The 19,586-nt window shown below is 31.8% G+C and overlaps 2 protein-coding genes and 1 long non-coding RNA gene across 3 annotated transcripts; all 3 read right to left on the bottom strand.

Moving 5' to 3' along the window:
- Positions 1-512: 512 nt before the first annotated feature.
- LOC111697858 (uncharacterized) lies at positions 513-1,554 on the bottom strand. The gene is made up of 3 exons (XR_002764395.1): positions 1,501-1,554; positions 906-1,027; positions 513-600 (listed from the first exon to the last, which is right to left on the bottom strand). It is a non-coding gene; the product is annotated as an uncharacterized LOC111697858 (long non-coding RNA).
- A 396-nt stretch (positions 1,555-1,950) lies between these two features.
- LOC111697861 (uncharacterized) lies at positions 1,951-11,574 on the bottom strand. Its single transcript, XM_023467996.1, has 12 exons — positions 11,330-11,574; positions 10,350-10,424; positions 8,666-8,738; positions 7,672-7,761; positions 6,094-6,220; positions 5,500-5,568; positions 4,541-4,617; positions 4,028-4,174; positions 3,796-3,928; positions 2,974-3,072; positions 2,278-2,440; positions 1,951-2,047 (listed from the first exon to the last, which is right to left on the bottom strand). The coding sequence occupies exons 5-12, from the start codon at positions 6,146-6,148 to the stop codon at positions 1,951-1,953; spliced, it is 840 nt and encodes a 279-aa protein (XP_023323764.1). The 5' UTR covers positions 6,149-6,220; positions 7,672-7,761; positions 8,666-8,738; positions 10,350-10,424; positions 11,330-11,574.
- A 1-nt stretch (position 11,575) lies between these two features.
- On the bottom strand, positions 11,576-18,146 carry LOC111697860 (uncharacterized). The gene is made up of 14 exons (XM_023467995.1): positions 18,071-18,146; positions 17,638-17,678; positions 17,488-17,580; positions 17,165-17,230; positions 16,574-16,617; positions 16,182-16,246; positions 15,612-16,107; positions 14,888-14,986; positions 14,402-14,609; positions 13,945-14,034; positions 13,578-13,839; positions 12,523-12,845; positions 12,042-12,098; positions 11,576-11,733 (listed from the first exon to the last, which is right to left on the bottom strand). Exons 1-14 carry the CDS (start codon positions 18,106-18,108, stop codon positions 11,576-11,578), a joined length of 2,040 nt encoding a protein of 679 aa, XP_023323763.1. The 5' UTR covers positions 18,109-18,146.
- Between the last annotated feature and the right edge of the window lie 1,440 nt (positions 18,147-19,586).

The following is a 19,586-nucleotide window of genomic DNA, read 5'->3' as shown; positions in this document are numbered from 1 at the left end:
ATTTGTCATAAGGTAATATCGGTAAGATGTGCCGAGTTTGTCATAATTTTAAAATATTTATATCTAAACGTGAATGTGATCAGAGTAATGAACAGTGTAGGTTCCTAGATGCGTGTATTATTCTAACATCTCTATCTAGAGATCGCCTCCAACTAGGATTTCTCTGCATTAAAATTCTTTTTCAGATGTAAAATAAATGTTAGACTGATGAAAATATAAAAAAAAAGTTTCCATGGGTGTATAAAGGAATTAGTTCAGGTGGGGCTCAAACATTTTTTTCCAAGGGGGCTCAGCATCCTTTAAGGCCTGAAAACCTTCTGGAAGTCTTATATTTCACTGATCCAAGGGGGAGAGAACTGAGCCCCACGGCCCCCTGAACAGTGAAGACTTGTTTGAAAGTTGTCTAATCGGTAATTGGCACTATGTTAAGCCAATCCGACCTTTCTTTAAAGAAAGTACAAAGTGATTTTGGTAAAAAATATCATGAGTAAAAACATTTTTTAAGAACTTTCCTTGAGATTTTGTAATCCCTCAATTCTTTTTAAGAAGGATGGATCCTCTCTTAGTTTTTCCTTTAGTTCAGCCAGGGTTCGAAACTTACTAAAAAATTAAATAACATTTATAAAACTAAACAAAAACGATGAAAAATAAATATCATTGGTTCATAAAGAGCTGGTTTTAACATGGATCAACATTAATAAGTTTTTAGGTTAGAGAGATTCGAATAAACTTGTTGCATATCCAGTTAACAAGCTTTTTATAAAGAAACAAGTTTTTATAATGAAGAATATGATTATTCTGAATACAAGTAGATTGTAGACCCATGCAGAGCTTTTGGGAGGATTAATTGTTACTGTTTTAATTCACAACAAAATGAGGTAATATTTTATAGAGACAAATTTGACCTTAAAACAGCAGCAAAGTCGTCTTCTTCCTCTTCTACTGGCGGGGATCCTGAATTCTTGTTCCAGGGAACCGTCGGTTCAATATATCTATTCTTATATGATCTTGAAGGAAGCACATTCGTCTAAATAAAACCAGTTTTGAAATTTGATTCATGTGCTCACGCAGATTAAGATGAAAAGTGTGCAAAAGAAAAAGTGACAACTTACCAAAGGCAAAAAGAGCTGGAAAACGTAGGGTTAATGAAAAGCAAAGACCGTTAGTTTAAGAGAACAGAAAATATTCATATTGTCTCATATTTTCCAACTAATGGGATATTTTTGAATATGGAATAAATTATTGCACGGATGCTACATGAATGGATCATTAATGGTGACATGTTAAAGAAGAGTCTGTATTGCGATCACGATGTTCCTTTAATCCTATTTTAAAAAAGGCTTCCTTCCCGGGTTCCATTTCTTTTGTTCTTACCCTTGTTAAGGGGGTTGGTTAATTAAAAAGGGGTTTTTTTTTTAAAAATCTAATAACAAACTAATTTTAATTCGAAGAATGAACGAACTTAAAAAAGCGCCCATCCCTCAAATCTGAAAAACCAACCTGTTCTGAAAATACCAAAGAAGGCGGAGAAGGAGGAACTTTCTTTTCCTTACTATATTTTCATCCAGTTTAACAAATGTTGAAAAAATATTTTTTTCCTCACAAAAACTTTAAATTTTTTGTTGTAAAACTGTTTGTGCCTGAATGCCTGAAAAATGTGTTTAAAGCTTGACTTAAAAATTCATTTTCTCTTCTTAGTTTTTCCAGCTCTTCATTTGGACTTTTGTCTGGGGCTCTGTAGTCATGATGATTTCTGTCTGTTATATTTGTCATTTCTGTTATATCTGTTAAATCTGTCATATCTGTTATATCTGTTAAATCTGTCATATCTGTTCTATCTGTTAAATCTGCGATATCTGTGATATCTGTTAAATTTTTTGTATCTGTTAAAACTTTTATATCTGTTGTATCTGTTATATTTGTTATGTCTGTGATATCTGTTATATCTGTTTAAACTTTTATATATGTTATATCTGTGATTTCTCCTATATCGGTTATATTTCTTATATCTGTTATATCTGTGATTTCTCCTATATCGGTTATATTTCTTATATCAGTTATATCTGTTTATTAAATTTTTAAAACTGTTACATCTGTCATATCTGTTATGCCTGTTATATTTGTTAAAAGTGCTTTATATATTTTACATAAGGTTAACTTATACCTGTTAATTATATCTGTTATAAATACATAAACGTTTAAGTCGTTAAACTTTTTTTCAGTTTCCGGTCTAAAATAATTATAACTAAATATTTAAAAACTGTATAATCATCCTGCCTGACTGGTGGTGCTGTAGTATCCTCCTGTTTGCTCGAGTCGGAAAAGAATTTAGAAATACTGCTGGGGATATTAAATACTCCTGCAGAGTTTTCAAGGGGGTTAAAATCTTCAGTTTTAAAGTTTCCAAACAGTTCAAGCGCAGTAGGAGCCTTCACGTTTACTGAAAATAATATTAAGAAGGGAAAAAATTTAACTTTTAACACATTTTTCTTTGTCCTTTTTAATTTTTTTCTTCATCTGTTTCAACAAATAATGTCTTGATCTCGATATTCCATGTGAACGCTTTTAAATTTGGAGAAAAATGTTTGATCCATGAATTAGACTGGTGGATAAGGTATGCCCACTGTAAAATCCAGTACATTTCAGGTACCAGACCGACTTTTAAACAGCTAGAGCAAGCTGTACAGTACTGCACATACAAACTATATAAGACAAAACGCGGCAGTGCACCAAATGACATAAAATCCTAGGTGCAACATTTCATGATGAAAAAAAAGAAGAGTAAGACGAAAATTTCTGGTTTTCATTGTATGCATGTAATATATGCAACTCATATTGGAAAACAAATATGAATTAGTACTCTGACTTATTTCTCTTTAAAGCATGTTTTCACAGCTTTTAGTTATGTCACTGTAACTTAATTATTTAATTTTTTAAATGTCCAAATAAGAAATATCTTTGATTGAAAGCTACCTGGGGATTTAAATGCACTTGGTTTTCTTCTAAATTCGATTGGTTTCATTTCTGAATTTTCCATCAACCATTTTGCAATGTCGGTTGGGGGTGATAAACCTGAACGAAATTGATAATCAAATAATTATTTTTATATCGACACAATGGAATATTTTTTTCCTTGCTACCATTGTTCATAACGGGATTCAATCCAAATTGAACAAAATATAAGTTTTATGAACTCAGATCGAATCATAGGAACCTTTGTGTTGAATAAAACAAAGCTTTTATGCTTCATCTTGATATCCAATATAGGCACTATTAAATTCAAGTTCCCTGAATTAAAGATATCCCTGCAGGTTATGATGACCACGGGAGATCAAAAGGGATTTAGTTTGTAGGTCTGCAAAAGGGAATTATTTTGTAGGTCTGCAAAAGGGATTTAGTTTGTAGGTCTGCAAAAGGGATTTAGTTTGTAGGTCTGCAAAAGGGATTTAGTTTGTAGGTCTGCAAAAGATGGAGATCAATGTTTCCTCCTGAGATTTACAAAACAAAGTTCTTTTGTTGAAAATGTTAAAGAACCTGTGGAAAGCATTGATCAGGGAATGTTAGTACTTTAAACATATATTTTTTCATCCCCCGGTCACTTGAGCAAGTTTAAAAAAGCAAAATCTCTTGTTTGGTGTCACAAATCAATAATAGAAAAATATTTTCCAATCTTACCGAAAACTTGAATTTATTCTGGAATTCCATTTTCAATCAACTTATTAAGTGACGTCGAGACTTTTAAATATTTGTCTGAAAAATTGGTTTTAAAAAACACATCTTAAAAATCTAGTTAACCTGATCCACCAGCTTCAGGTTCATGTTGAGAAACCTCTTGTTGTATTTGTTGAAGACGAGGTTGAGGAAATGAATCTGGATTGTTTAGATGCAGAGGAAGCTGAACCTGTCCTTGTTGATAATTCCCCCAGGCCTGAAATTTTTCCCCAAACCCAGTTTTCGAATCATTTACTTGAGAGGCCAGCGGTGGACCTTTAAACCCAAGTTGTTTCAAGTAAATGGGTTCGCTGACCTGGTTGTTAAAGAGTTGTGGAAGAATTTGAGAGTTAGAGGTTGGTTGCCAATGTGCCTCTATGTGAGATTTTAGAGGATTATTGGAACCTGAAGCTAAAATCCTTTCCAGAGATGAGGGAAGATTCAATCTCACACCGCTTTTATTCTAGAATTATTAATTAATACTCAATGTTTGCAAGTAAAGGATTTAAATAACTGAACGCTTGTATGAATTACTCAGCTTTTCTAAGCACTGTATATATTCACACTGCAAACATTTAGTCACCGTCAAACTGATGTCGAATATATTAATAACGTAAAATCCGGAATTATTTATCCGACATCTTCGCCACATCACCACATATAGTCGGTTAAAACGTGTCCTAATCTGCTATATGATATTTAAGTTTTATATATATAAGTTATACACCGTCAGGTTGGAAGATATAGGGTTTGGAAAATTACAGTTTGAGAATTAGTAATATTTTTTGTTTTGACAATTAAATTTAGATTTTATTTTGTAAAATCAAACCTGAGAATTCTTGTTCTGGTTTAAAAATGGATGCTGATGGGAAAAGGGAATATCTGGCAAGGAAAGTCCTGGATTTCCTTTTATAAAAATATTTATTATTTATTTCCCTCTGAAAAAGAATTTAAAATTTCATCAATACAAATTAAATATTTTTTTATACAATGATATTCTAAATAACCCGAGCTGAAAACTTTATAATGGTGGATATCGAAATTAATGCTTGATCTTCCCTTTTTCTTAATATCGAGACTAACTTAATCTTGTACTTGTATCCTGAAAAGTGTATAAAATTCAACCAATCAGAGTCGCGTATATGAAGCCAATAAATTTGAAATTTTGCGCGCCATTTAAGATTAATATTTTATTTTAAAAAACCGGTTTTTGATTTTTCTCTCCTATATCCAAGAAAGAACGGTTTAAGAAGAAAATGAAAAGTGTGTCCAGTGGATACTCAGATTAAGTAATCGAGATTAAGGATATCTCATTCTAAAGTTTTTAGCTCCGGAATAATATAAATTTATGGCTAACTACAAAGTTGTTTTTGACCTTAGCATTTTTTTGTGGCATTCTACATACATCACTATCTTAATTTTAGCAATATTTTTTCATGAAAAAATAATAACAAAATAGCCCTATTCCTGCCATTTTCAAAATGTTGTCTCCCATATTTTGATCTCAAAAATACCAATGGTCTTAAGAATTTTGTTTATATTTCAATTTATTAAATAAAAACATAAAAATGTCTCATTCTGAACGAAATCATTCATGTCTGCGGTAATTTCGAAACCACCAAAAAGGCAGACCACATTTTGGAAATTGCAGGACTAGAGCTATTTTGTTATTATTGTTTTATAAAAGAATATTGCTAAAATCAGGTTAGTAACGTAAAATGCCGCTAATTATTTCTAAGGTCAAAGACGACTTTGAATTCATCAATCAATCAATGTTTGAAAGATTACCTACACCTCCAACAGTTCTTACTTCTTCTTCTTCTTCTTTGACAAGAGAAGACGGTGATTTAAATCCAGCTAAAAATCATATTTTATATTTTGCTTTTATACTTAAAAAACATCTGAATTTCAATACCAGGATTATAATAATTTAAAAAAGGTGAAAACGTTTTCGAAGATTGTAAAAAAAGAGTATCATTAACCGATTTAGGGGCTGTACATCTTGGCCCTGTACGGTTAGCGATGTATGTTCGTGTATGGGTAGTATTTTTACTCATTTTTCTTTCAGGGCCAAAAGAATTGAATACTCGCCACAAACAAAATTTTTTTACCACTTTATCTTTTGAACTAAATTATGTTAATGTTTTATATTTCAAACTTTGATTAGTATATCTGACGTCAATCATAGTTTAAGGTCTACAAATTCATGTTACAGAAATATAAGAGCTAGAAAGTAAGAGAATATGGCGAATAATCGGTTTCTTTCCGGTAAAGTAAACTTTAACATATTTCAATTTTGAAAGCAATAATGTTTTATTATTTGTTTAAAAAGCAACTCAAAGAGGGACTAGCAACACCAACTGCACTGTTTAGTGTTTGTACCTAGCTTTGAAAAATCTTTTTTTTTATTCATCTCCTCAAATTCAGTTTTTAGCATAGGCTGCTGTCCGGTCAACTCTAGCTGTCCCCCAACATTGTTCCAGATATTCACATATATCACTTCAGGCTCCTAATATAAAAAAGTTTCATTTTATAGGGAATGTTTACTCAATTTCTAAAAGACTGTACACTTAATTTTAAAAAGACTGTTTACTTAATTTTAAAGCGACTGTTTACTTAATTTTAAAGCGACTGTTTACTTAATTTTAAAGGGACTGTTTACTTAATTTTAAAGGGACTGTTTACTCAATTTTAAAAGGAATGTTTACTTAATTTTAAAGCGACTGTTTACTTAATTTTAAAGGGACTGTTTACTAAATTTTAAAGGGAATGATTACTTAATTTTAAAGGGACTGTTTACTTAATTTTAAAGGGGCTGTTTACTCAATTCTAAAGGAACTGTTTAAAGGGACTGTTAGCTTGATTTTAAAAATACTGTTTACTTAATTTTAAAGGGACTGTTTACTTAATTTTAAAGGGATTGTTTGCTTAATTTTAAAGGGACTGTTTACTTAATTTTAAAGGGACTGTTTACTTAATGTTACGCGAGCTACGCTGCGTTCATAAAGTCTATGTGATACCCCTGTGATTCTCTGAGTTCCTCCTGAGGATCTGTACAGAACGTATTGTAAAGAACTAGTTTATAGTTTCAATATTTTTTTTTTAATGTCGTCTTCCTAGACTACAGTTTTCTGTTTATCATGACTTTGAATAAATTTCTCCATTTGTTTTAGTATCAGAAATCTGCAAATCCCTTCTGAATAGAAACCACAATTAAAAATAATAACATTTTTGAGCCCATGGATATCTCATTCAATATTTTTGATCAGACCAAGCCTTTCAAGGTACTCTTGTGAATAAGATACGCCACTGTTCTTAAGGTTCCTTTGGTCAGTATCTATCTGATACCACACACAATTAAATATTAAATGTCAAAATAAATCTATACTTCTCAGAAAAAAAAACAATTTAAACTTTGCAATGTTAATAAAAAAAGAAAAAAAACTCTTTTCTTATTTCGTTGATGTCGTATACCTTTGACATTTACAACTATTAAGTCTACTTTACCAAAAGTGTGCACAATAAAAGTTTGGAAAATAAAAAGATTGTTGTGTGTTGCGAGTAATTAGTTCCAGATCTTTTGAAGATACTGAAAACTCACCACAGACTCTTATTTATTCTTAACCATATACATTTGTGAAATCTGATGTCGAAGACCTCTGATATTGGTGGATATGTAGAAATTTTAAATATTCATTTTTCACTATCTAAGGTTCACACAATAAGGATGCGAAAAGAGTAATTCAGTCTTTGCCTCAAACTCTAATTTTCTCATCCCTTTTTCTTTATTGCAATTTAGTTTTTTCTAACTAAGAATTTTGCTAGAACATATAATCTAAGTTTGTAATTCTAAAGATTTACTCTATTTTAAGTTGCTAGGATATAGGGATTAGCAGATTTAAGTTTCTTGCAAAGATTAAACTCTTTTACAAAATTTATAATGTTTAAAGTAAACAAGACCTGTACTGTAGATTGTGTCTCTTGCTTTCCGTTTCCTTTAAACAGTTCTAAAGTTTCATTAAGCTGCTCCAACAATTCTTTTATCTCATCCTAGAGATTCAATTTTATTTTAAAAAAAGATAATCATTTTAATTTAGAAATGTCAAAGATGAGGATTTCTCATAAACTAGTGTTTAGAACAGTTTAACCCGGAATTTCGGAGACATCGACAGAATTTATAAAATGTCGTTTTCCTAGCTACTGATAATGGAATGCTGAAGATATTTAGTTTTTTAATTAGATAATTATATGTAGCACTTTAAAACTGTTCCCGCATATTTCATGGCTATTTATTTATTGTTAAAATTCCTAAAAGTTAGGTATAATATAATTGTATGAAACCCATGGAATAATTGTTAAGAAAACATTATTTGAATACCTCCGTAGTTCTGGTTTAAACTGTAGTTAAATAGGGAATTAAGCTTTGTCAGTAAATGCTAGAGATGTCAACGTTTTGATTTTTCTAGATTTTAGCTTTCGTTACGATAGTGTTCATCAAAAGTATAAACGTTTAAAACGTTACGTTGCAGATTATGAAATTTTATGGCATAGACTAACGTTACGTTATGAATTCTCTGCACTTGAATACCTTATACAACGTTAAGTTTTAGTAAATGTTAGCGAAAAAAAGTAAGCTCCGTTACACTTTTGCATTTCCTTTTGCTTATGTAATATAACTACAATTTTTAACGTTCCACTTTCATGCAAGGTAAATATTTTCAGAGACCTTACGTTACATTTTCACTTGGTTTAAGATCTAGAAGATAAGAAACGTTTTGCTATCATAAAACGTCAATTGGGGCATAGTTCTGTACGTTACAATGCATTTCAGTGCAAAGAATATTTTTTGTTAACGTTACGTTTTATCTTAACTTTTTCACATCACACTCAAAATGGCTAAAAATATTTTTCCAAATCGTGAGTTTTGTAGATTAAAACTATACCAGAATTATACCTTAGACTTGCTTGAAGAGTTCTCTGTGTTAATGATAGAAGGGTTTGCACTTTCATTTTGTACAGCAAGAGGTCTGAAATATACTGAGATATAGAAAACTCTACAAGTTAATCAACATATTTTTAGACAGCCTTTTGTTATAGGCATAAACGCATACAATACAAATGCAACCCGATTGTTTCTAGCTTAAGGGGACTGTAAATGAAAATAAAAGGGGGTATAGGATGAAAACTGAGAATCTAAGGCGTTAAACGATAAATATAAAACATATCGTTGTCACAAGATACAGACTGAAATCACGTGACCAGTATACTGCACTGCCATTGGCTGAAGTTCTGGTGACGTAATACGGAACATATGGATATATGTAAAAATATTATAAATTATATCTATTAAAAATGCAAAATAAAAATTATAATGGTATATCGTTGTTTTTAGATTGGTTGCGTATTTGTTAAATTTGATCTGTTTAATACTACAACTTTTATACAAAATTGCATATATATATGAATTTTCGTATATAACAGCTAGTTTTATATTAATTTCTCGAGACTGGAACATCAGTTAGATGTCTTATAGGTATCTTTAAACTCCTGAGATTCTCAGATTTCATTCTATACCCCTTTTCATTTTTCTTTTACAGTCCCTGTAAGTTTAAAAGAAGTAATTGGGAAAACACTGATTGATTTTTGCCTGACATTCTTAAAGAAAAATCTGTCAACGTTCCTAATACATAAATAGGATGCAATTGTATTTTTTTAATGAAAAAAGGCATCATCATATGTACATTTAAATTTAAATTTCAAATTTTACATTTAATACCCAATTTTTAGGAATAATTGAATACAAAAATATTTGCCTAATGTTTCACTATTTGTCAGAGTAAGCATCAAAACCCTGGTTTTATTGTATGTTTAATGTTTATGATCCTAATCTAGAATAAAGCCTTTTGGTATTATATTGGACATTCTCGTATAAATATGTTGGCATACACGGTGGTTTTTTAAGAAAGAATCAGTTTAATCAAAACTATCAATGAAATAGAAATATATAGTAAAGCCTTTTGGTATTATATTGGACATTCTCGTATAAATATGTTGGCATACACGGTGGTTTTTAAAAGAGACTCAGTATAATCAAAATTATCAATGAAATAGAAATATATAGTTGGTTTTCTAACTCCAAAAAATGGAATGGTAGATGAATTTTTAAATATGTAAACAATTCATTTAAAGGAACTTTAAGCATAATTTTAATTGACTCTCCATGTAAAGATGGCAATGCCCGATTTACAACTGTATTCTTGAAACCTTTCTCTGATCAATAATGTGGAAGATAACGTGGTTTTTATGATGTGTTTATTATGTCTCTCTTAGAAGCCAGAAATTCCCAAGTCACTTTTTGCAGAGAAACAAAAAACAAAAAATGAGCAGACTTCAAACACAAAAACATAGAGTTTTAATTCATATTTGTTTAGATAAAGCTTGTAAATCAGGCAGGCATTGTTATTTTTGAATGTATTTTGAATTTATTTTTGAATGTTTATACACCCAAGAATTCTTTTCCCATGCTTGAGTTGAGAAGCTAAGTATTTCCTGATTATTTCTGTCAAACCCCATTCTTTTTCCAGTGATGTATGATCTGATTTTGAGACCAAATTGAGAAAAAATATTAATTTTCCTACCTTGAAGTTGTTTGACTCTCTGGTTTAAGTGTTGCTATAGGACTACGCGGTGAAGATGTGGTTACGAAGTTGGGTCTAAATATTCTAACTTAGCATTTACAGTTTAATGCAAAAACGTTGCTATAAATAATTCACAGAGCAGGTTTGGTTTAATGTAAAATTAAAAGATACGCAAAAATTAGGTTTACAGAAGGGAAAAGAGTCTGAACTCTGGACCAATTAAATCAAATATTAGAGAGACGATAAATTCACTTTGAAATTTAATTCCAACTCCTTTTTTATTTGGGAGCTTTTAAACATCGACTAAAATGAATATGATAATAGTAATTAATATATCATTTATTTTTTTATAAAAGGGTCCGAATTTAATTAATTGGAGAGGTCGCTGAACTACCTACTGCCAGTTCAAATCATAAATAACCGATTCAAAACCTCATAAATTTTTAACTTTGAATCTGTGATTCAGGATTTGAACCCGCGGAAGGTAGTTCATCAAGCTAGCTTAAATGTACTAAATTCAGTCCCTCGTTAACATAATCACACAAAAATCTCCAACATCAGTGAAACATCGTTGTCAATTTTGTTGTTTAGAAAAAAGTCTTAAATGAACTCCTTCAAAACTCAACTTTGGAATAACAAGATAATTTTACAAAGTCAGGACAAAATTGGTCCCTGAAGCCCAAACCAAAAAAACGTTTAGAATTTTTTTTTTTTATATTTTCCAGTTTTTTTTTCCACTTCTCTGAGTTTGTCTAACTAGGCTTCCAGGGCGATTCGCGTCCATCTTCGATTTTAACTTAAAATTGTTGCTCTTTATCATTTTTTTTTCGTGGATTTTGAAAAATCCACATTTTTTCAAAATTTAACCATTTATAAGCTTTCATGTGAGGTTCCACAAAAAATTTGGGCCCGATCGGGTCAGCCGTTTTGACGGCTACAAACAAACACCTAATATGATAGAAGAGGTGAAGTATTAATACCTTGAATCTGGAAATAGATACTCTTCAAAGTAATCATCTGCTTCTTCCTTGTAACCATATAATTCTAAGTATTCTTCATACTCAAGGGAATAATCCTCAGCTTGGGGGTTGTTGACAGAAGGAGAAGGAGGAGAAAGAGGAGGAGGAGGTAGAGGAGAAGGAGGAGGCAGAGGAGAAGGAGGAGAAAGAGGAAGTGGAGAAGGAGGAAAAAGAGAAGAAGAACTTTTATTTGTCTGAAAATTTGTCTCAAGTTCTCCACTCTGTTGCCAGAATTGAGGGTAGTATAGTTCTAGAAATAAAANAAGGAGAAAGAGGAAGTGGAGAAGGAGGAGAAAAACTTTTATCTGTCTGAAAATTTGTCTCAAGTTCTCCACTCTGTTGCCAGAATTGAGGGTAGTATAGTTCTAGAAATTAAAAAAAAATGTCTTTATTCTTTGGTCTCTGGCAAAAAATATTATGATATTTGGACTTATCTATACACATTTACTATTTAAAAATAATAGTATAATTTGAGACATATAACTTAAATGTAAATGAAAATGGAAGTGCTTTGTTATTGGTTTTTAAAACTGGACCCCACGGCCGTAATGCAATTGTACACCTTTCTATTGGCCGTTGCAGTATGTGGGAGGGTATGTGGAGGTTAATTCAGTCTGCTCGGGTGAATTACTTATTTAACAAAAAAAGAACTTATTTACAATATTTCAATCACCTTGACTTCTGTCAACTTCAAACACTGGAGCATCTCCAAATTGTTCCTCTGCAGCGGCTAAAAATAACTTTTATTTTAGTTGGTTCGTTTTTTGCCTGTAAATGCTTACAGGGTAAAAATCGGCATAATTGAACAACAGTAAATGCTTTTTAAATTTCTTTATATAAACCTTTGCTATTCTTACTTTTTGTCAAATTTGAACCCAAAGAGAAGATATATTCAAAAAATACATAAAAACGGTGCAAAAACAAAGGAAACGATCGTTTTTGGTTCGTTTTTTCATTTTGTTTGGTTAAAGATATAACAAATTTTAATAAAAGCATACTATACAGTTTTAAAATCTTGTAGGTTTTATAATTATTTTTTAAACGATCCAAAACCATTAACAACACAATTTATTTCACAACAAAGAATTCTACTTTTGTAAATCAGTTAACTGAATTGAAAAACATTTTTTAAAACATTAAATGATTTATTTTACCTTGCTTTGGTCTTGATATTGATGATGATGAGCTGAAGGAAGTTTGATATTTTGAATTCCCTGACTGGATTTTAGGGATTTCCCCAGATTTTCTTGAATCATCAAAACTAAATTTCTTTTTTGATATGGGATTCTCAGTCTTCATTTGTAGTAGAATTATCTTAAGCTGTTCTGGTATTTCTATATTTCTAAGTTCATCTTGGAATTCAGGTTGGCTTAACACACTTAATTGGTGTGCTACAACTTCGTTATCATCAAAAAACCCATTTCCAGTGGTTGCAGTTCTTCCACTTGTATCGTAGAAGCTAAACTGTCTCTGAGGCCTAGAAAAGAATGAGTTTAGCTAATAATTATTCTTAAGCTTAAAAGGGTTTCCGAAATAGTTTCAATTATAGAGCTGCATATCCGATATACAATGGTACCCTGTAAACCATTGGCTGTGCGAAAAAAAAATTATGTTTTTATAGAAAATCTTTATATTCTGCATAAATTAAATATTTTTTAAACCATGTTATCATCTAGTAAAGAAAAAGACAAAACTCATCACACCTGAAAACGAAAAAACTTCCTCAATGTTGATTTTAAAAGTACTGTTTAAATTGAGCAAACAACTCTTTAATAAGGGTGTTACTTAAAAGTATACTAATTCAGTCTCTTTAACAAAGATTTTTTCATTATTCCAACAATTAAAGAAATTAAGTCTTTGCCACAAACTTAAATTTTCGCATCCCCACATCTTTGCAACCTGCTGAATCTTTGATATTTAAAACCTAGATTATTTCAATTAGTAGAACTCATAGTTTTAAATAATAAAGGTATACGTGTTTTGGTTGCAAAGATATAGGAAATTAGTGTTTGTGGAAAAAACTCAATTTCTTTGCAACCCAATGCCGTAGACCTTAGATATTTCAAACTATGAATTCTGTTAGATGAAAAAATCTAAGTTTGAAATATCAAAGGTTTACACCATCAGGTGGAAAAAATATAGATACTAGAAAATCAGAGCTTGTTACAAAGACTCAATTCCTTTGCAATGAAGCAAAAGAACAACAGACCTTAGTGAATCACTTGGGAGAGTAAATGCTTGCTGTATTGGTGGATTCGGGGCATTAAATAATGGATTTCCATTAGGACGTCTCAGAGGTCTTTTCTGACCACTTGGCCTTGGACGTGGTCCAACAGAGGGCCTGTTGACGGGACGTCTTTTTGGTGGAACTCCACCAAAAACAACATCAGCAGTATTTACTCCATTCTGTGGGAGCTCGGGTCTCCTTGTTGGGGGCTTTGGCACAGAGAAAAGATCTGCAATCATATAATCTAAAATAAAATAGAAAATATTTGTATTTGTGTAAAAACAGAAAACATATTAGGGTTTTATTTATGAATAGATTATGAAATTTAATGGAATAAAATCACAGTTACCTAGTAAAGATGGACCAGTATTAGACGGCTCTTTTTGTGAGATATAAGGCGGGCCAGGCCTACTAAATAAGTTTTGTTGACCCAGACCTCCTGAAGTTAGAGATGGGCGCGTTGGGCTATTTTGTATTTCGTAAACAACCAATTGTTTGTTTTTTAATCGTTAAAAATTGATTTCGTTCGTTCTCAAAATTATTGTTCATTTTCCATTTGTTTCGTTCATTTTCTCACAGAACGATTGTTTCGTAAAATCATTCGTTCAGTAAAATCGGTCTTTCAGTAACAAAACGATTGTTTTCTTAAAAATTTATTCGAAAAAACTAATTTTTTTCAAGCTTTTTAAAGATTTTAAATCGTTCGGTTTTTTTCATTTCTCTGAACGATCGAAGTTGTTTGTCTATCGTTCGTTTTTTACTTTCTAAACGACACCACCGTTTACAAAAACAATGTCCATCTCTACCTAAAATATCTGGTCTTATCCCAAAACCATTTTGTGGCCTTGATATTATGTTGGGAGCAGCCAATAAGGGTCTTGGGGTGTACTTAGTTGTTGGTTTTCTTGTTGGTTCTTGATACCCATCATCAATTTCATTTTCACTTTGCGTAATTGTAGAGAGCAATGATAAAAGATTGATCAATTTCTTCTGTGACTCTTCTGTCTCGGTTTTCTTGAAAAGTGAAATTCTTACTTAGAAATGGGCACGTTCGGCTTTTTTTATTTCTCAATTTTAATAATGAAGTTAATGGAATATATTTTAGAATTATTAACAGTGCGAGCAGTAACAACCCTATAATAATTATTTAATGTAAAAATAGCTGTTTACAGCACAGCTTTTTTAAAATTTACGGTTTTTGCCATCTGTTAATGGACAATTTCGTCAATTTTCAAAACTATAACGGAACAGTGCCTGGCCCTTGTTAAAAATTGTTATAAAATTTGGCCCACCTGTAACTGTTCAAATTCCTCAAGAATGAGAGCTTGAAGTAGGTCAGATATGGAAGATTTAGTAACCTCAGCATCTACACCACTTTCTGTTGAAAGTGCCTGTGGTAGAAGTTTTAAAAGTTAAATAAAATTTTACGCAAATTTCCTTTAATAAAAGTCGTTTGTTCATCGTTCATGAACGACCCACTTGGTTCGTTTTTTTTGTTGTTAAAAACCATGCGTTCAATAAAAGCATTCTTTTTCAAATTTGTTTTAATGATTTAAAACTATTTTGTTCTCTGAACAATCCAAGTCTTTTTTCGTTTGCAAAAACGATGCCAACCTCCAGCCTGTCCTAGCCCTGGGTAGCAACACTCTTAACTGAGAAATTGTCCAAAACGATGCCAACCACTAGCCTGTCCTAGCTCTGGGTAGCAACACTCTCAACTGAGAAATTGTCCAAAACGATGCCAACCTCCAGCCTGTCCTAGCTCTGGGTAGCAACACTCTCAACTGAGAAATTGTCCAAAACGATGCCAACCTCCAGCCTGTCCTAGCCCTGGGTAGCAACACTCTCAACTGAGAAATTGTCCAAAATGTGTGCCACCACTGAGGGGGATGGAAAGATTTTCAAATTTGTCTCTTATATTCATCAAAACTCAAAAATTAAAATAAAAACCCTAAATATTTAATATTTTTTAACACAATTGTTTTTTTATCTTGTTGGTTGAAATATAAACTTTACCTGAGATACCAAGGATGGAACAGGCCTGTAGGTTGTTATTGGAGGATTGTATGCAGGTGGACGACCAGTCTCTTGATTCAAGTTGTTCTGTTTTATGTCATCTATTAAGGGGTATTCAAGGGCAGGAAGGGTAACTATAGGTTCATGGTATAAAGGAAATGGTGTGATTGGTTGGTAGAATATTGGGGAAGAAGTAGGCTGCTCTGAAGACAAAGTAGGTCTGTAATTAGTGTTCAGAGTAGTATTTGAAGTTGGTTGAGTTATGTTTAAGTAGGTTGGTATGGTTTCTGGTTGATAACTAGTGGATTGATATATTGGAGGCAGTAAAGTTGGTCTTTTGGAGGGTGTAAATTTTTGAGGTGGATAAGTTGAATGCGGTGAAGAATTGTGAATCTGCTGGAAATCAACTGGGTTAACAGGGGCATTTTCATCATCATCTTTTATGTTGTTAGAGTCCAATAGTTGTGCAAGCATTTCATCAACAGAGGCACTGGTGCTGAATAGGGAACAGTTTTAGATCAATTAATATTTTGTTAATAATTTTTTTTCTTCTAAATATTATATCTAGACCTAAATGATGAGGGAAGTGAATCAAAATTATTATTTTGAGTCTCTTCTTCTTTTTTCAACTGTATCTGAAATGCATTTATTCTATTATTCTAATTTATAGAGCAATTTATACACAATAATTCACCAAACACATATGAGTAGGGCCTTGATTGATTGACGCAAAAGCTAGGCTGCTTCTATCAATTAGTTTAGTTTTTAAATGTTTGTTTTATGGCATTTTTCTTTGAGCATCATAAAACTAAATCATTTCGCAGATTTTTTTGATTTCATTAATGGATTTCAAATTTTTTTTAAAATCTCAATTTGTAATTTCAATTTATGATTGGTCACAATCAAACAACAGATAATTGAAATATATATGCGATAGATAAAGTTAATATATATATATTTACCTCCGAGGTTTGAACAAGAAATGGGGATTCAAGTAGAGAAGGATCTGAAGTATTAACATGGTCAGCACAGTAAAGGCAAATACAAACATTTTGTCTGTAATATCCTAACACATGGATATAATTGGACATGCGGCCGCAGCGCCTGGCCCCCTAGCCTGTCCTAGCCTCGGCGCACTGCCCCTTAGCCTGTCCTAGCCACAGCGCTTGGTCTAGAAATTGTGTTAATAACCCGACCTAACCCTAAAGTAAAACTAAATAGATATAAATTTTTACAAAAAATCGTATAATAGGACAAGGACCCTTTTTTTCAACCTTTAATGCTAAAGTGAGAGAAAAACGGGAACAACACAAAATCTATAACAATTGAAAAAAAAATCTAAATTTACCAGTTTCTTATATAAACAAACTGTATAAATGATATCTTGTCAAGTTATGGGACAAAGAAATTCAATTCAATTTTAAACTCTAATTTTCTGTTCTAGAACCCTCGATCTATAGTTATTTAAATCAGATATCTATGTTTGCAATAGCAAAGGTTTACAACATCAAATTGAATAAATATCGGGATTTAATAATAAATAAAATGTTTACCTGAATATTCTTTATGCTCAAATTTTTCCACAAGGAAAGGAGAGTCTAATTCTTCACTGTGAATATCTGAATTATAAAGCATATTTTGTCTACCTGTCTACCCACCGTTCTATATGTCTACCTTTCTACCTGTCTACCTCAGTCTACCTGTCTACCTGTCTACCTGTCTACCTGTCTACCTGTCTACCTGTTTACCTGTCTACCTGTCTACCTGTCTACCTGTCTACCTGTCTATCTTTCTACCTGTCGACCTGTCGACCTGTCTACCTGTCTACCTGTCTACCTGTCTACATGTCTACCTGTCTACCTGTCCACCTGTCTACCTGGAAAAGAGCTGGATGAGGGAATATTTGGATCCGATATTTTCAAGGTTTCACTGTTAAGTCCAGGATCCTTAAGTTTTAATGTTCCAGATCCTAAATAAAAAAATAAAGAATTGTTAACTTCAAAAAAATGGAAAAATTATTTTTTACCTTTTGTTACAGAGATGCCCTCATAATTGGAAGTCACAGTACTGCAAAAATATTTGTTTTGAGAATATAAAAAAATGTAAAACTTTTTTAATATAATAACAATGATGCTTGAAAGGATTTAAAATTGTAATGATTATGCTTGAATAAACTAAATCGTTATACAAATCTTTCTTTTGTAGAAAAATATGGATAACGAAGAAAAAAATCTATAAAAAATAACATATTATGCTAATGTCCCGAGTACCTATAAAATGAAATTTAAAAAAAAAAATAAGAAAATGAGTAAGCGATCGAACACAATTTTTTTATTTGGTCGCCTTAATAATCAGCAATTTTTCATAAATTTAGAGTGCATGGTCTTCGTTTATATCAATACAATGAAGACGAGTTTCAGTTTTTAGTTTTGATATATACGACGACATCTATTACCGACCTGGTTTCGGGTGTACTAAGGGTCGCAGTTCCCATCATAGATTCAGATGGAATATATCCATATTTAGTTGGGAACTTAGACTAGGCAGATCAAGCTTTATTGTTTATGCTCAGAGGTTAAAACTGAATGGCGTTAACCTACAACGCCTGTTCTCGATATCCACCAATTTTTATGCTATTGAAATTAAGAAATCAGTTACAGCTACATTGCAATCGATAAATCTGTTACAACTACATATTTGCAATAAAAAGATCAGTTACAGCTACATATTTGCAATCAATAAATCAGTTAAAGCTACATATTTTCAATCAATAAATCAGTTAACTTATAGATACATATCTATAAATGTAATCAACAAATCAATTTTAGGGTCACAGGAAAATATGCAATCAATTATTCAGAAAAAGTAGCAATTTTAACCTAGAGATAAAGCAGATGTTAAATTTAATTAAAAAATGGAGAAGAAACAAATTAAAGATTAATGCTAATAAAACTTTTCTTTCCTGTGTCCCAACTCCCATTCTTCTTCCTTCCTCAATTTCTGAAACAATCAGATCTTTTTAAACAAACTGGTAAAATTTAATTAGGAGATGGTGTTATCTCATAGTATTAAGAACAATAGTTTTCAAACAAACTGGTAAAATTGAATTAGGAGATGGTGTTATCTCATAGTATTAAGAACAATAGTTTTCAAACAAACTGGTAAAATTTAATTAGGAGATGGTGATATTTCATAGTATTAAGAACAATAGTTTTTACGAATCTAGCCTCCCCTGTATACGCCGTTGCTTGAAACATTCTTTATCTTGAGACCCTACTCTTTGAAATCAAAGTAATACAAATGTCGTCTTCTACCTGGTAGATTGAAGACGATGTTTACACTAGTTTTCAAGGGTTCTAAGTTTTCCACAAACATTGGCTGTTTCCACACATCCTAAAATGAATATTTTTCAGCCTGGATCGGTTGAAGATATGTGATACATTGGACTGAAAAAAACTATGAAATAGGAAGACGACTTCAAGACTAAAGTTCCAGGGTTTATACCCACTTATAAAGGATAAATTATAGAGATAACTGCACACAACTTATTCAGTATTTTTCCTTTATTTCTGGTACCTTCAGCTGCGTTGCTTGTTTCTTTCTAATTTTTCCATATCATTAAATATACCTTTAAAAACTTAATTAAGTTAAAAACTCCAAATTTAACTATCAGGCTGTCTGCATATTCAAACAGCTCAAGATCTTCGTTAAAGTCTCATTCTTTGTGGGTCCCCCCGTATGTATTTTATAGCCTATTAATGGACTTGAAACACAGCAATGTGCATTGTACGTAATACGTATGGACACATTTCACTTTAAAGGTTTATGGTGTCTTCTTTCGAGTTAAGGAGACAAAATAGGATTCTTGAATTCTAGGTAAGTGTTGACAATTGTACCCTCCTCTCCATTCCCTTTCCTCAATCCCCCCCCTCCCATTCCCACTAGTTGCGCTTTTACCCACTAAATTCAATTTTC

The sequence above is a fragment of the Eurytemora carolleeae genome, unplaced genomic scaffold, assembly GCF_000591075.1.
Source record: "Eurytemora carolleeae unplaced genomic scaffold, Eaff_2.0 scaffold285, whole genome shotgun sequence".
Lineage (NCBI taxonomy): Eukaryota > Metazoa > Arthropoda > Copepoda > Calanoida > Temoridae > Eurytemora > Eurytemora carolleeae.
This window is presented reverse-complemented; position numbering and strand designations above follow the sequence as displayed.

Excerpts from the sequence above, each read along its gene's own strand:
- LOC111697861 (XM_023467996.1), bottom strand. The coding sequence starts at position 6,148 with ATGCTAAAAACTGAATTTGAGGAGATGAATAAAAAAAAAGATTTTTCA. Across the intron at positions 4,618-5,499 it reads AAGAACTGTTGGAGGTGTAG|GAAATCCAGGACTTTCCTTG; the intron begins GTAATCTTTCAA and ends TTTTTATAAAAG. Across the intron at positions 2,048-2,277 it reads ACTACAGCACCACCAGTCAG|AAATATAACCGATATAGGAG; the intron begins GCAGGATGATTA and ends AACTGATATAAG.